This window comes from Cicer arietinum, chromosome 4, assembly GCF_000331145.2.
Source record: "Cicer arietinum cultivar CDC Frontier isolate Library 1 chromosome 4, Cicar.CDCFrontier_v2.0, whole genome shotgun sequence".
Taxonomy (NCBI): Eukaryota; Viridiplantae; Streptophyta; class Magnoliopsida; order Fabales; family Fabaceae; genus Cicer; species Cicer arietinum.
The window spans coordinates 43,892,951-43,910,128 of NC_021163.2; the positions used below are offsets into that span (position 1 = coordinate 43,892,951).

General features: G+C 30.8%; 3 protein-coding genes across 3 annotated transcripts; all 3 read left to right on the forward strand.

Moving 5' to 3' along the window:
• Positions 1 to 1,103: 1,103 nt before the first annotated feature.
• LOC101500535 (uricase-2 isozyme 1-like) lies at positions 1,104 to 6,343 on the forward strand. The gene is given in 8 exon segments (NM_001279099.1): positions 1,104 to 1,315; positions 2,463 to 2,555; positions 2,769 to 2,844; positions 3,286 to 3,395; positions 4,494 to 4,585; positions 4,901 to 5,074; positions 5,462 to 5,552; positions 6,163 to 6,343. Coding segments are annotated over 8 exon segments (927 nt in total). The 5' UTR covers positions 1,104 to 1,108; the 3' UTR covers positions 6,247 to 6,343.
• Positions 6,344 to 8,313: 1,970 nt separating this feature from the next.
• On the forward strand, positions 8,314 to 11,519 carry LOC101508552 (probable L-type lectin-domain containing receptor kinase S.5). The gene is made up of 3 exons (XM_004498021.4): positions 8,314 to 8,764; positions 9,257 to 9,970; positions 10,478 to 11,519. The coding sequence occupies exons 1-3, from the start codon at positions 8,314 to 8,316 to the stop codon at positions 11,320 to 11,322; spliced, it is 2,010 nt and encodes a 669-aa protein (XP_004498078.2). The 3' UTR covers positions 11,323 to 11,519.
• A 1,647-nt stretch (positions 11,520 to 13,166) lies between these two features.
• LOC101508230 (protein SMAX1-LIKE 3-like) lies at positions 13,167 to 16,500 on the forward strand. The gene is made up of 3 exons (XM_012715065.3): positions 13,167 to 14,836; positions 14,966 to 15,107; positions 15,396 to 16,500. Exons 1-3 carry the CDS (start codon positions 13,740 to 13,742, stop codon positions 16,020 to 16,022), a joined length of 1,866 nt encoding a protein of 621 aa, XP_012570519.1. The 5' UTR covers positions 13,167 to 13,739; the 3' UTR covers positions 16,023 to 16,500.
• Positions 16,501 to 17,178: the final 678 nt, after the last annotated feature.

Genomic DNA, 17,178 nt, shown 5'->3' on the forward strand with positions numbered 1-17,178 from the left:
TTATAAAGGTAAAACTAAACATACATTTTAACTTGAACGAACAAGAATCAATTTAAAAAAAAAATCATGTTAGAGATCCTTTAATTTAATTTAAAATTTTAAATAAATTTTTTATTTCTTTCATTAAATTAATCTTTTATCTTTACAAATATTTATTGAGTCAAAAAATATCTTTACACTATTTAACCATCTTTTATTTCTTAATACATTTTTCCTACAAATTTGTGTATAATTATGCTATGAAAATATTCACCATTTAACATCACAATTAGACGCTTGTTGACAACAATATTTAATCAATTAGCTTTGATGTCTATTTTTTTCACAAGTTGAATTTACTAAATAAAATTATCCTTACAATAAAATAAAATAAAAAATATAATTGTAAAGTCGATATACTTAATAATTTTTTAAATAAAATATATTAATTTTTTAATTTTCTTTTTCCAACTCGCAAGGCTATCTTATATTAATTTTTTAATATTACATAGATCTCTTTTCAGTTTACCATCTTTTACTTTACATTAATAGTAATAATAATAAATACATCAAATATTTTATAAAACTACTTTAATAAAATTATTATTTTTTATTTTAATTTATTTATTTTGCTGAATCCCTGTAAAACGATCTTGATTCCCTAAGAAAAACTCACATTCACATAATCAGATAATATGGAACGTATGATCCAAAACAGACGGTCCACCTCGTCAGGACTGCATGACTGTGAGTTTCTGTTGAATGCAGGCAATCAGCATTCGCATTGGACGGGGGAGTATATTATAATCAGGAGTGACTCAATTTGTAGGGACGATGACGCAAGGCGCACACTGAAATGACAGTAAAACCGGCAATAAGGCGATTGTCCTAATCCGGAAGGACAAAACTGAAAGACATAGATACAATATAATAAATTTAGCTCTTCTAAAATAAAAAAATTATTAAAATAAACAAAATTATAGTTATATTATTTGTTCTCTAAAAATAGTTATTTTTTCTTAGAGGAGTCAAATCAAGATTCTTACGTGTATAAATAGAACGATATCGATGGAGCTGAGACACTAAACTAGCGTAGAAAACAGAAAGAAAAAGAAGAAAAATAAGATCGATGGCGAAGAACGTGGAAGGGTTCGAATTCGAACAGAGACACGGGAAAGAGAGAGTGAGAGTTGCTCGCGTGTGGAAAAGCAAAGATGGTAAACGACACTTTGTTGTTGAGTGGCGTGTCAGCATCAATCTCCTCTCCGATTGTGTCAACTCATATATTCGTGATGACAATTCTGATATCGTTGCTACTGATACCATGAAGAACACTGTAATTAACTCACCTTCTTTCTCATTTTCATTATTATTATTAATATTATTATTTGGTGTTTGATTCCGTAGCTTTTGCTTGTTTAAGCTCTGTTTGTTGCGTTCTTATGCGACGGATTTTTCTGATTTGATACTCAAAATCTGATTCTCTGAGCTTAATGTTGTGAAAATAAAATCAGGGATTTGGGTTTGTCAAGTTTGTAGATTTGATTTTTTTCGATCTTTTTATTAAAGTGACTAAATTTGTGGTTGTTTTACGAATCTATTATTTTTTTTATATTATGATTCCCCGTTGAAGCTGGCTGAGTCAAAATAGGTTTTGCTTTTGCAAGATCGAGTCTAGTCACTTAAAAAATTCAAGACTTGAGTCTCTCCTATTAGTACTTGTTTGAAAGTCTTATGACATATTAGCCTATTTAAATGTTTTTAATATGACTTATGTCTAAATATAGGTTAAATAATTAGTAGGAATTTTATGCTTGATAAACTGTAAATTGTGAAAAAACCAAACCACTACTACGAGTGAGCATGATAATAACTAATAAGACTATGAGGAAAATAGGCTAGGATGAGTTTTCAAAGATTGAGACTGTCTTGTTTATTCAAATATTTTATGTGGGTAAATATGCTCAAATTTTTAAATAAAATTTTAACACATTATAATTTTTTTTATAGTGGAAACAATACAGATGATATGATCACCAAAAAAAAATAAATAATATGATATTTATTTAAATATGTTGGTTTGTTAGACCTAAAAGATTTTTTAGATTCTTGACTTGTTTAGTGAAATAAGTTTTTCAATAAGTCTTAACTTTATCTATTTGAAAATAAGTTGTGGCTTTTTAAACAATATAAATATTATTAATTTATAAGTCATTATATTTTTACAGTATTTTAAAATGCACAAAATCTTTTTTAAGAGAAAATAGCCCCCAATTCAGTACACCTTCCTAAGGTTAAATCATACACGCAAGACTGAATCACAATTTCTTGTTCTAGGACATGTTTATGTTAAAATGAATTTATACAGAACAGAAAATGTTTGCATGTGTTTAGAAATACTGTATGTCAAGGCAATATGTTACCTGTTGCATCTAGTTTTCATTCTCCATTATATATGTTCACATCAGTTTTGAATTAATTAGGTTTATGCAAAAGCAAAGGAGTGTTCAGAAATACTTTCTGCGGAGGACTTTGCTATTCTACTTGCCAAACATTTTACATCATTTTACAGGCAGGTTGGTGACTGAAAATTTAATACCAATATAGAGATTATTCATAATTTCATACTTTTTTTCTTGTTATCTTGCTCTGTGCTTTTTCTTTTCTTATTTTTAAAGTTTTATATTTTGATCAGTCTATCTTTTTCAACGTACTGTTGTCCTTTTAATTTTCTTTTACAATCTTTATTTAGTAGAACACAAGGAAATTCCTACTCGGTTTTTTTGCAGGTTACCACTGCTATTGTAAATATTGTGGAGAAACCGTGGGAGCGTGTTAGTGTGGATGGTCAACCTCATGAACATGGTCAGTCACACTATTATACACTACAAATAATATTGCTTGTTTTAAAAGGTGTATGTGATCATTCTGTTATTTGTTAGCTTTTGTATTTAATTTTTGTTACAGCTAATGTTTCTTTTTTTAGTTATAAAATCTGAAATGTTTTGTCCAAACTTGTATATAATATTGGCATCATTTATTGAGTTAACTAATTTTCAGTATTCTTCATTTAAGTATCATTATGTAGAAAAACAATATGTATGAGGTTTGGATTTAGTGGATGTGATAGTTCTTGTGATCTGGTTGTTAATGCTGTTATTCCCACCTTCATCCTTTTTTTCTGCAACAATACTTGATTCGACTTTGGTGTAGCTATATAAAATATGATAGTCCTCCAAATTTTCAGTTATAAACCGCTGGTTGTTTCTTTTCCGTCCTCAAGTCCTTTGATTTTATTTTTGTAAGGTTTCAAACTTGGATCCGAGAAGCATACAACAGAGGCAATAGTAAAAAAGTCTGGTGCACTACAATTGACTTCTGGCATTGAAGGATTATCACTTTTGAAGACAACCAAGGTAAGCTTGCAATATAGCATAGGAACTTGTGCTTTAATTGTCATGTAGTTTTTCCAATTGTGCTTCCATATGTCCTTTTTTTATTTTATTTATTTTATATTTTTGGTGTTTAAAATTTCTTTCTTGGTTGTAAATGATAATCACACATTAATATTCGTATATTCAGTACCTTAGTAAATGAGTTAATTAGTTAGTGGGTTAATTAGTGCGTTTGTTGGAAGGAAAAATAAGGTATGTTTCCTGTAAATAACCAATGAGATTTAGAGAGTGAGGTTTCTTGTCATGTCAGAGTAGTAGGGCCTTTGGCATTGAGGATGAGAGGTAAAAGATATGTACCACCGACATCGAGACACTTCGATTGAAAGTGTATCCTGTGTCTGACACCGACACATGTAGTAACATTCAATTACTTTCATTTTTTAAATTATTACTGGCGTCTACATGTCAGTGTCGAAGATTCATATTGTAACCAGGGACTTTTTTCCCATTTTCAGTAACAATACTAGTTGGTTTTATTCTATAAGTAAAAGGTTAAGGATAACAATTCCTTAAATAGGTTACAGAAGAAGTTTCATGTCTTCATGGTTGATGTGAACTTATTCAAATGATAGATGAAGAAAACTGTTTCAGCATTGGGTCTTGTTCAATTATTCATGGGCATATAGATTTTTACCGGACATCTATTAGAGATCCTGTTTCTAGAAGCTTCTTCCAAATGTTACTCAGTTTTTGTTTAAAGGATGTGTTACACCACTATAAGAGTACTCCATTTGTCTTATTTTGCTCCCCATCTTCTCCCATGAAGAAATCTGAATCAGTATAGTTAAATGGCGGCCATGGCGTTGCGGTTTTTTGGACAATCGCCATAGGCAATTTGTGAAGCAATGCCCTCCATGGCGTGTTTATATGGTGGATTTTTTTGCCTTCAACAATATTCTGCTACCCGCCATCCGCAATACTGATTTGAATTACTTCTTGATAAAATTATTTCTCACAGTATGTAACTAACTATAAACAGTTTCCAAGAATTTGCTGCATGATAAGAAAATTCAAGCTGATTTTCTTTTGAATTTGATTTTTGGTGTGACTTGTGAGCAGTCTGGTTTTGAGGGTTTCATAAGAGACAAGTTTACAGCACTTCCCGAAACACGTGAAAGGATGCTTGCAACAGAAGTAACTGCTCTATGGAGGTAATTCCTTTTTTGGTACTTCATCTTGGCGAATTTTAACAAACAAGAAGTAATAACAAAGTTGTCTTCCTGTAAGCTATGTAGAAGAGTCATAACTCATAAGATTTAAAACAGACTCTTCAATCTTTCAGAAGCTGATTCTGCAGGCTCAATTATTGATGAATTTCATAACAATTTCTAAAACTTGTCGTATCATTCGTTAATCATAAGATGGAAGTTTGTACCACATCCTCCAGCCAAGGAAACCATTGTACTTGTGTTCTCTTTAACTTGGAAAATACAGAATTCATGCCTCTAAATTGAATGTGGTTGTAGGTACACGTATGAATCATTCTATAGCATCCCTCAGAAGCCGCTTTATTTTACAGACAAGTATCTGGATGTAAAAAGAGTTCTTGTTGACACATTTTTTGGCTCTCCAAAGGAAGGAGTCTATAGTCCATCTGTTCAAAGTACTCTCTACCAGATGGGAAAGGCCACACTAAACAGGTTTCTCTCTGTCCTACCCTCTCAGTGTGTCTATGTAAATCTATCAAACTTATCTTCCGACGTAAACACTTAAGAGACTCTTTGAGAGAGTTTATAAAAACAGTTTATGACACATGCATAAGCTATTTTCAGCTTATTTGTATATGTTCTCCATGATAGCTTAAAAAAACAACTTATAGCTTGTATGAAAATAATTTGACTTTATTTTATCTCTTGTTATATAAACACTTATATATGATAAGCGTTTATGCTATAAATACTTAATTAAGGTGTTTATCTAGACAAGACTTCTTTCGGTGTCTCACCGCCGCATCATGTTTTTCTCTAAGGGCCACAAATTGAATGCTTATGCTAAATGGCGACTAACAATTAAATGTTATGCATCAGGTTTCCTGACATAGCTTCTATTCAACTAAAGATGCCAAATATTCATTTCCTACCAGTCAATCTCTCAAACAAGGATGGACACATTGTAAAGGTATTGATTCTTTTCCTGAAAAGCTTGCAGAAGTTGATAGAACCCATTAAAATTCTTAATTTGATTTCATTACCGTTGATATCTTCCTCCTTTAGGAGATAAAACTGGAATTTGGTCTTTAATGAATATAGACATACAACATTTGGATTTACATTTCAGTCATGACCTTAATTGCAGCTATGAAATATTGCCATGACACACCTGATTCGAGTTTGTAATAATTTAACAGTTAATGTGAAAATATAGGGGCCACTTACTTTGTGTGAACATTTTTTATTTTCATTTTTTCAATTTTTTTTCGTTAATTTTCCTTGTTAACTAGTAGATAAGAGACTTTTAAAGTGAACAATTGCATGTATTTCTGAAAAAAATGAAAATGTAAAAAATTTGTTTATTATTTTTAGAAATGCATTTTTTTTAACTAGCATTTCATATTCTCTTCATAAAAATAGTTCACTTCAAAATTCTCTCTCTTTCTCACAAGATAAAAAGAACACAAATTTTAGAAAATGAAAAATATAAAATATTTTCACAATGTAAAGGAGCTCTAGGTTTTTCCATTCTACTATGACATCAGTACAACTGTTAAATGATACTGATGTTTATGCAGTTTGACGACGATGTTTATTTACCAACGGACGAGCCACACGGTTCAATTGAAGCTAGCTTGAGCCGCACTCGGTCAAAGATGTAGAAACTACTTTAACATCTCAGCTCATCCCTACTGGTCAATTGGTGCTGCTGCTTATACAGTGGTTTTTGTCTTAATTTAAGAGCACGTAACAAGTAAACCTGGCAAGAGATATTAATCTTAATGTTGGTTTGTTTTCTGTGCCTCTTGTTTCATGGAAAACTTGCATGATCCATATCATGCAGGTTGCACCAATGTAGATCAAAACTCTTGTTGGGGTTATAACTTGTTCGGATGTCTGAAAATTCCAATAAAGTCTTTTAATAATATTTCCATCATGAATTCTTGTCCTGTTTTTTCCTTTCTCTCGTTTCTGACCCATGCATATGCTTCTGCATAGATCTGTACATGGGTTGGGTTTGGCCAAACCCAATACCCTAGCAAATCATAATCTGATCTTTCTTTGAAGGAGTAGATGAATTCTATGTTTTAGACACTAAAATCTGCTGAAAGGTCTGAAGCTGAAAATGAATGTCAACATTAAAATAAAGTATCATTTACATACCTATGCTTGCAAGCATGATTGGGCATAGTTTAAAGATCTTAGCAGATGAAAGTGTCAAATGGGAAGAGAATTAGCACATATTATTCATAGGAGTAATGCAATCCTAAAATTGTGTTGGGATGAGCAGAACCATTGGTGAATTGCATAAATTGAATTCTATAAATGAGGATTGTACAATAATCTTTCAAAATCATCAAGCATCTTTTTTTCCTTCTATCGATACTATCTTTATCATATTTTTGTTAATCTGTGTGAATAATTATTAAGTCTTTGTATTGAAATAACAAGTTTTTAATTTTTGTTTTTGAACTTTTGAGCAATTTATAATTAGCTCATTAATTAAAATTAGAGATTTAATTACAAATTAATTAAAAATTAGTAACTTAATTATAAATCATTTTAAAGTTTAGGAGACATTTAATTATAAATCATTTAAAAGTTAAAGGATGCTATTAAAAATATAGTTTAGAAACTTAATTATAAATTGTGAACAAGTTTGAAGAGATTCAATTATAAATATTACAGCTCAAGAACGTTTTCTTCTTTTTTATTTTTTATTTATTTATTTTTTATTGAAGTTCAATGACGTATTTATAAATTTTCAATAACTCAAGAACCTTTGGACAAATCAATCCAAAATATTAAGAGGTAACACATGAATTTTCTGATACAAGTCAAGGTCATATAAAATTTGTCTACTTTTTTGTTGTTGTAAATATTAACAATTTGAATTTAATTTTGATTAATTATCAACTAATTAAAATTAATCATATATTTTTGTTGAAAATGAAGGGGTCAAGCCCACAGAAAAAAAAAAGAATAAAAAATTTATAGAAAACAACCAGATTTCTATTAGCCAATATTTATTCCTAGATTTATTTTTCTCTATTTTAAAATTATATCATTGTTGATAATTTCTATTAATTTAAATGAATAAATATTATATTTTTAGTAAAAAAAATTTTAAGATAGTTTGATGTTGATATATTCTATTAATTTAAATAAATAAATATCATATTTTTAGTAAAAAAAACACTTTTAAGATAGTTTGATTTTAAAATCAATTATTTTTTTATTCTACTATTATAATTGATTGATACTATATAAATCCTTTTAAGAAACGTATATACCAATTTAATGTTGTTTGTGTGTGTTCCTAGAATTTTTAGAAAATAGTTGAGGGTAAACCAATTCACTAAAAGACAAATTGGTGCATATTCCAAAGGATCACCCATGCTCTTTGTCCATTCTCAAACTTGCTTTCAAAGTTGTCCTATATGGAATATTATATACCTACCTATCTAATAAACCAACAACTTGTATATATTTGATCCTCAAATTAAAATAAACATCAAACTTAAAACTCAAAATACTACTCTAGATTCTTTTTTCATTTATCAACATAACCTTTGTTTTATCAAATATACTACTCTAGCTTCTACTCATTCAAAAAATACTTACCTCCTTAACAACGACAACATAACATTCAAAACACACAAACTACTAATCACCACTATATAAATATCTATGCACACTAAAATAGAAAAATTAAAACTACTACAACCATGTTTATGTTTTTAGTTCTCTTTACCTTACTACTCAAAACTCTAACAGCTACAACAAACACTGTGGTTAGTCCAACAACATTCTCCTTTATTTCTTTTAGCCACGAAAGTTGCACAAATGGTGAATTACTTTGTATGGGTTCAGCCACTACAGAAAATGGATATATAAGTCTCACACCAGAGTCAGAGACACAACAAAGCAACAATTCAAATTCTCTCTTTGATGAATCTAGTAGCATAGCCAACAAAGTAGGAAGGGTTTTGTATCCTCATCCAGTTCATGTTTGGCCAGCAATTATCACTACCACATTCACTCTTAGGATTACTCCGTTTGCGAAAAACTCGACCGGTTCGGGTGATGGAATGGCATTAGTATTTGCACAAGATAATAGGCCTTCACCAAATGATAGTTATGGTTCTTATCTTGGCATGTTTGATAGGTCTACACAAGGTAAACTTATGAAAACAATTTAAAAGTTTATAAGAGTTTTACTTTATTTTATCTTTTGATATAGAAATTGTTTATAAATAGAGCTCGTTTGTTAAATATTATTTTTCAAAATAATCACTTTTTAAAGTTTTCATCCGTTTGCTACAATTTTTGAAAAAAATAAGAATTTGAAACATAACCTAAAAACTCTTTCAAATGAGAAGCTATTTTGAGTAATTTCTCATAAAAGTCATTTTTTATAATTGATTTTTAAAATAAAGTGATTTTCATTATAGAGGACAAACACAAAATAACTTCTGCTTTTTTCAAATTTTTTTAATAAATATCGAATGTCAAAGTCACTTTTTTTCCTATAATCTTAACAAAAAGGCTCATAAGAACTTATATGAAAGGCGCTTGTGCTATAAGTACTTAATTAAACTGTTTATCCAAACATAAATTTACTAAGTTTTCAGGGAAAAAAGTATAGTCTAAACTAAAAATGTTGTGCAGGTGGGAATTTTCAACAAATAGGTGTGGAGTTAGACACATACATGAATGAATTTGATCCAGATGGAAACCACATTGGCATAATCACAACAAGCATAACAAATGCAGTTGCTTTTCATAGTCTCAACAGCACTTTTGTTGATCTCAAAAGTGGAAGAGACATTGTTGTTAAAGTTGACTATAATGGATGGACTAGAATGATATTTGTGTCAATAGGATACTCAAATAGTCAAATAAAGAGTGTTCTCAATCATTCAATTACATTACCTGATATAATACCAAGCTCAGTTTATGTTGGTTTCACAGCCTCAACTGGAAAAACTTTTCCTGAAACTCATCAAGTGCTCAATTGGGTCTTCACATCAGTTCCATTGCCTGTTCTTTCTTTGAAACATAGTGAACTTGGAAAAATCAAGATCATGCTATTGATAATTTTTATACCAGTTCTTGTGTCAATGAGTTTACTTCCTCTTATTTGGGAAGCTTGGAAGAAAAGATGTGAGAAGGGTGACCGGAAAGAGGACATAGAAAGGCTATCGATGACAGCTGCGGATGCGCCTAAGATGTTCAGTTACAAGCAACTGTCGAAAGCGACGTGCAATTTTAGAAAAGAAAATCTTGTGGGAAGAGGTGGATTTGGAAGTGTTTATAAAGGTGTCTTATTGGAGTGTGGAAAAAGTATAGCAGTAAAGAAAATCTCAGCTACCTCTAAGCAAGGTAAATATGTTGTTGTAACTGGTTATAAACTATGACATTAAAATGTTTGGAACTTGAATAGCATGAAACAGCGTGTATTGGGAAAAATCCCAAGTCCTACCTCATCCAGAAATATGGCCTAAACAGAACTTTTAAATTTTGAAAATGCACACCTTACGAATTGGTTTTGTGTGGTTAAATCAGATTCAAAATCTAAGATGGTATAAGAATTTATCTTAGATCAGCCTTGTTTTGTTGTATTTTTTTTATGCACCAAACAAACAGATAATTGTTTTGTAATATTCTATTTATCACTATCTACCAAACATTGCTATATGGATACAAGATATAGATGATGAAGTCTCTAAATTTGCAATGAAGCTAATCATGCTTAATTGAAACTTGTGTTGAAAGAATTTGTCCATTCTTTCATTGTTTTTGCTCTTAAACATACTCAATCACATGCTCCTTATTTGTGACAATTTTTGACCATTTTGTTCTCCCTTGTTTCTTTGGTTATATAAACAGGTGAAAGAGAGTTCTTAGCTGAAATATGTACCATAGGACGTCTTCGACACAAAAACTTAGTACAACTCCAAGGATGGTGCAATGAAGGCAAGAATCTTCTCTTGGTTTATGATTACATGCAAAATGGAAGCCTTGATCACTTCATAGGCAACAATGAGATTCTAGATTGGCAAACAAGGCACAAGATATTAACAGGATTAGCATCATCATTACTTTACCTTCATGAAGAATGTGGAAATCCTGTAGTTCATAGAGATGTCAAACCTAACAACATAATGCTAGATTCTAATTACAATCCTCATTTAGGAGATTTTGGTCTAGCAAGATTACTAAAAAATGAGGACTCAGTAACTACAAATTTAGCAGGAACACCAGGCTATTTAGCCCCTGAAATAGGGTTCACAGGTAAAGCAACACCAGAATCAGATGTTTATAGCTTTGGTATGGTTGTACTTGAATTAATATGTGGTAAAAGATCAAAAAGGGTAATGGAAGATAATAGTTTGGTGGACTATGTTTGGAATTTTCATGCTCAAAATCAAATTCTTGCGTGTGTTGATAAACAATTGAAAAATCAATTTGATGTGGAAGAAGCTAAAAGGTGTTTGATGGTTGGATTGGCTTGTTTGCATCCAGATTCATCGTTTAGGCCAAAGATGAGGAAAGTTGTGCAAATTTTTTTGAATGCAAATGAGTCTTTGATGGAATTACCTGAAATGAGACCAACTGGAGTTTATGTGTCAGTTTCCTGTACATCAATCACAGAGTTTGTTTCAAGAACTGAGTTAGAGCTTCATTCATCCACAACATCATCAATGGAAAAAATTTCTAATTGTACAGTATGAAGTAGGATCAGTAATCATTGCTTTTGCAGCTACATAACAATGGTTATTTTTTATCATTACTTACCACTAAAGGATTAAATAGGCATAAGATAATAATTACCAGTCACAAATTTATCGCAGTCATTTCTTTCCGTTCAATTTTGTACAAGATCTTTACTAGTTATTATTATCTATAAGAGAAAACAAGATTCTTTGAAGAGACTTATATTTTATTTTAAATTTTCCACGGAATTGAGAATTATGATTAAACACAATAAAAAGATAAATAAAATTTGAAATGATAATATGAAGAATTATTATACAGTTAGAGTATCATCCATTTTTATAGTATTTTTAATGCAACTAACTTAATAAAACTCCACCTAAACATAACAAGATCTTTACTAGTTACTTTTTGGAAGAGAAAACAAAAGATTATTTGGATTGAATTAAGATTGGTTTAAACATATGGTTGGTCCTTATAAGTTAATGTTTTTTTTTTTTTTTTTTTTTTTTTAATTTTCATCCTTGTAATTTTTTTGTTTCAACTCTAATCGTAAGTTTAAATTTGTTTTAAAATCGTCTTTTCTGTTAATAACATAAAAAAAAAAAAAAAACTGAGGTGGCAAACGGAGAAGGAACGAAAATAAAAAATTAAAAAAGCGAATTTAGAGGGACAAAAATCAAATGAAAGCATATATGTTTGGTCCATGTAAGTTGTCTCTTTTTTCATTTTCGTCCTTGTAAGTTTTTTTTTTCTTTCCGTTTCTCCTCATATTTCATAAATTTTTTTAATAGTCAATAGCAGCCGAGACAATTTTAAAACAAAATTGAACTTACAAGATTAATGTTGAAAAAAAAATGCTAACTTAGAAGGAATCGTATATTTAAGCCATTAAAATTTTATGGGAAGATATATTTGTTATATGTATAAATTATTATCTGCTTCAGTAGTAACTTTTGTGCAGCTATCTATGAGTTTTGAGTTTGAGAAAGTACTTGATCTAAAAATCAATCAAATTGTCATTTCAAATTGAGCAGTATCACAATTCTTTGACAAAAACACTTCTCATAACTCAAATTGTAAGAAAGTTTCACATTCCATTTTGTTTTTAGTTACACAAAAGTACCACAATGGTTAGTGAATAGTGAATTATACTAATTAACTAACATATGAATATTTACATGTAAAAAACATACAAAAGTATGGATATGGAAATTTTAATTTAGAAGGATATATTGAGAAATCATTTAAAAATGTCCTAATACTCATACATGGAAGCCACTTTTCTTTTTGATAGATAGAGAGATTAATGAAGAGATGAAATATCTCGACATTAAGTGATAATGAGAATGAGAAGAGTTGAAAAATCCTCATTCTTGAGAGAGTTGAGGAATTGCCAATCATATCCTAATGAGATAAACATGTGGGTGATCATTTTATCATGTGAGATTTGAACGTGAATGTTATCAATCTTGTAACTTTTCATATTATTCTTTTATTTTGTCATCATATGTTAGATGCATATCATACAATAGAAAACTATGATATAGATATAGTAAAATATTGAATAAAGCCAACTTTTGGAATGAATTAGAAGAGAGACATATTTCAAGAAACATTGGTTTCATATCAACCTCCTTTTTTATTTGATTTAGTGGATCGTTATTCAATCAATCATTCAAAGATTACTCCCCCCTCCTCTCGAGATTAGACATAAAGAAAAGGCATTTAGCCACTGTTCATTCAAACAGACAACCCTTCCTCATCTCTTTATTCTCATTACCTCGTTATTGGTAGCTTACCTTTCTCTTTTTCTCTCATCACTCTCTTTTTTTTTCTTTTGTCTTTCCATAATCAAGTTTTGAGCTTATTCATCCCAAAAACAATTATTCCATTCCTTGTGTTTCAAACTGTGTTGCTTTCCATCATTTTTTATGCTTCAACAAGATTCAACACAACCAGATAACTTTACATATTTTATATATCATAGAAAGAGAGAAAGCAAAAGTGGCATCACATGCAAAGCCAAAATTTCCCTAATCACAAGAAAGGCACAAAACTCAAATCATATTTTTAGGCCATGATTTTAATTTGCGGTTAGCTGCAAACATTTATATTATTGTAAATGTAGAAAAATGTGACCTAAATTGTAGTTGCAATGATGTTGCAGAAATTTAAAAATACAATATTATAGCAGTAATTACGGTTGCAGACCACAATTTAAAACCACGGTTTAGGCCTTAGTAGTCTCTTCAAATATCTATATACATGTATCTTCCTCAAGCTATAACTAGTATCCTAAAATATTATAGCCTATGTTAGCTACCTTCAAATTTTATTCCAAATAAACTTCATTGAACCAAAACCAAAACTCTATAATTAAGTTTGGTGTAACTTTTGTGCTTTTTCAGCTGTTAGGAATTATTGTGGAAAGATGAGATCAGGAATTTGCAGCATACAGTTGCAGGCACTGACACAAGAAGCAGCAACACTTGTTAAACAAGCTGTTAATCTAGCAACAAGAAGAGGTCATTCACAAGTGACACCTCTTCATGTAGCTACTATCATGCTCTCAACTTCAACAAACCTTCTTCACAAAGCTTGTCTTCAATGCCATTCTCATCCATTTCAATACAAAGCACTAGAGCTTTGTTTCAAAGTTTCCCTTAACCGTTTGCCATCATCCACATCAAGTTCATTTTTAGGAGGTTATCAATATTCAACAATTCTTTCACTTTCCAATTCTTTGGTTGCTGCTTTCAAACGTGCTCAGGGTCACCACCGTCGTGGTTCTCTTATTGAGAACCAGAAACAACAATCTATTTTAGCATTGAAAATTGAAGTTGAACAGTTGATAATCTCTATTCTTGATGACCCTAGTGTTAGTAGAGTTATGAGAGAAGCTGGTTTCTCTAGTGAACTTGTTAAAACCAATGTTGAACAAATTGTTTCAATTGATCATGTTTGTTCACAACAACCTCAATTTCATGTTAATAATGATGCTGATGATGTAAGTAGTGTTTTGAGTGAACTTGTGAGAAAGAGAAGAAACACAGTTATTGTTGGTGAGAATATTGAAAATGTTGAGGAAGTAGCTAGAGGAGTGATGAAAAGTTTGAAGAGAGATAATGTTCTTCAATTTGTGAGTTTTCCTATTGTTTCATTTAATAATATTATTAGCAAAGAGGAAGTTGAAAGGAAGATTGTGGAGCTTAGGAGGGTAATAAGAAGCTATGATGGAAGAGGGTTTATTTTATACTTAGGTGATTTGAAATGGTTGTTTGAGTTTTGGTCAAGTTCTTGTGAACAAAGAAAAAGCTACTATTGTTCTGTGGAGCATATTGTCATGGAGATTAAAAAATTGATTAGTGGAAATGGGGAGAATGGTAAATTGTTGCTTATGGGAATTGCAACTTTTGAAACATACATGAAATGTAAACTGTGTGATCGTTCTCTTGAAACTATTTGGGAGCTTCACCCCTTTACAACAACTTGTGTTGGTAGCTTGAGCCTTACTTTAAGTCTTGATAGGTAGTTTTTATTTTTATTTTTTGCTTTTGATTTTTGTATTATTATTATTATTATTTTTGTATTGTTATAGTTGAATGCTTGAAAATTAGTAATGTTGTTATCTCTATTAAATGTTTTACATTGTTTCAGTAATTTTCAAGCAAAGGAGAGAAGCAAGATGAAATTCAAAGATGAATCTTTTGAAGATGGAGTGGAAGTGAGTCAGCATGTAATTTTGCCAACATGGCTCCAAAATTGCAAGGATGAGAAAGTTCACACAATGGACAATCAGGTTATTATTTTTTCTAAATATATTCTTAATAGTTACTACTAAGTGTATTTGAAAATGAAAAGGCATCAAAATTAAACGCATTTATATAAAAAAGATATTTTAAAAACATTCATATATAAAATATACTCATTAAATATCCTATGTATCTATTTTTCTTAATACATAAAAAGTGGTTAAAATGCTTATAAATGACATGTCAGTACAAAATAGTAATATTGTATTTATAAGCAATTTACAAAAATCTTGAAACTAATGTTTCTAGCTGTACATTTTTGTCTTGTGAATCAGAAAAATGCAAAGCAATGGGATATATGTAAGAAATGGAACTCATTTTGCAGTCCTTGTACTAATCTTGAGAAACCATTTTTGCATGTTTCATCATTTCCTTCATCACCTACTTCTATCTCCTCACATAGAAAGTCTTCTAGCTTGCATCTGAGCCACAGCCTAAGCTGGCCAATAATTTGTGAACATAAAGAGCTACCAAAAGAATGTTTCAATGGTGATAGCTATAAAGGAAACTTAATAATTTTCATGCCACAAAATGTTCCTAAGCAAGATCTTTTGTCAAATCCAAACTCTAGTCCAAACTCAGCTTCTTCAAGTGAGGAATTGGAAGGTTTAGATAGCACTCAAATGTTCAAGGAACTCAATGATGAGAATATGAAGGTTCTTTGTGATGTAATGGAGAAAAAGTTTCCACAACAAAAGGAAATAGCTAAGGAGATTGCAAGCACTGTCCTTCTTTGCAGGTCAGGAATGAGAAAAGGAAGAGAAAAAAACTACTTATTGAAAACAGATGGTAAACAAGAAACATGGATGTTATTTATTGGTGTGGATTTTGAAGCAAAAGAATTTATCTCAAAAGAGTTAGCTAAAGTTATTTTTGGATCTTACAAAAACTTTGACTCATAGTATGTAACAAACTCTAAAACTATGATATCAACTGATATAAGATATCATCAAAGAGTTGGAGAATAACAACGATAACCTTTTTGGGACCTATGATAACCAAGAAAGACATATTTTAGTGATCGAGCTAAAAGTTTGTCAAGACATGAGTGAGATTGTGGACAAAACATATAGACCTGAAGACACGAGGAGAAAGTGAGTGAAGAGAGGTACGAGGGAAGAGGGTCGAGTGAGGGACTTTGTTATCAAGAACAGACGAAGACATGTGATTTATAAGATAGCACGCCGTTAGAATAGTGTCGCGCCAAAAGAGAGATGGTACATTACAATGAAGAAGGAGAGTATGAGTGGTTTCAAAAATATGCCGATTTTTGCGTTCGGCTACCCCATTTTGTTGACGTGTATGAGCACAAGATATTTGATGAAGAATGCCTTTAGAGGTCATAAAATTTTGAAATTGATGGACAAATATTCACGGGCATTATCACTGCGCAAAGTGCGAATGGATATACCAAATTGAGTTTTAATTTCCTTATAAAATTGTTCAAAAATATAAAATAATTTAGACCTATTTTTCATTAAAAATAACCACATATAATGGGAAAAATCAACGATAAAGGTAACAAAATATATAGACTCAAGAGTGGAAATAGTACGAGAAGGACCTTAAACATCTGAGTGAACTAAAGCAAACGGGGATGAAGCTCGTTTATTAGCTCGATCAGGAAAATGACTACGAGTGTGTTTCCCTAACTAACATGACTCACAAATTAAGCTACATAATTTGGTTTGTTTGGTACTAACTGTTGATGTTTGGGAAGACTCTGATGACCTAATTGAGCATGTATAGTAAGAGGAGAATATGTGGTAGGGCATGTCGTCGATGGGTTTGAGAGATAATAAAGGCCATTAGACTCATACCCTACACCAATTTTTCGTCCTGATATTCGATCTTGCAAATTAATATTGCAATTAGTAAATGTGACAACACAGTCATGAGAACGAGTCAATCGACTGAAGAAATTAAATTAAATAGACATCCAGACACATAAATAACGTATGTAACTAATAGAGTAGGGAGGATTTGGACAGTGTCAATCCCTTGAAACTATGTTTGGGAACCGTTTGGATGAGACTATCCTAGGTAAATAACCAAAAG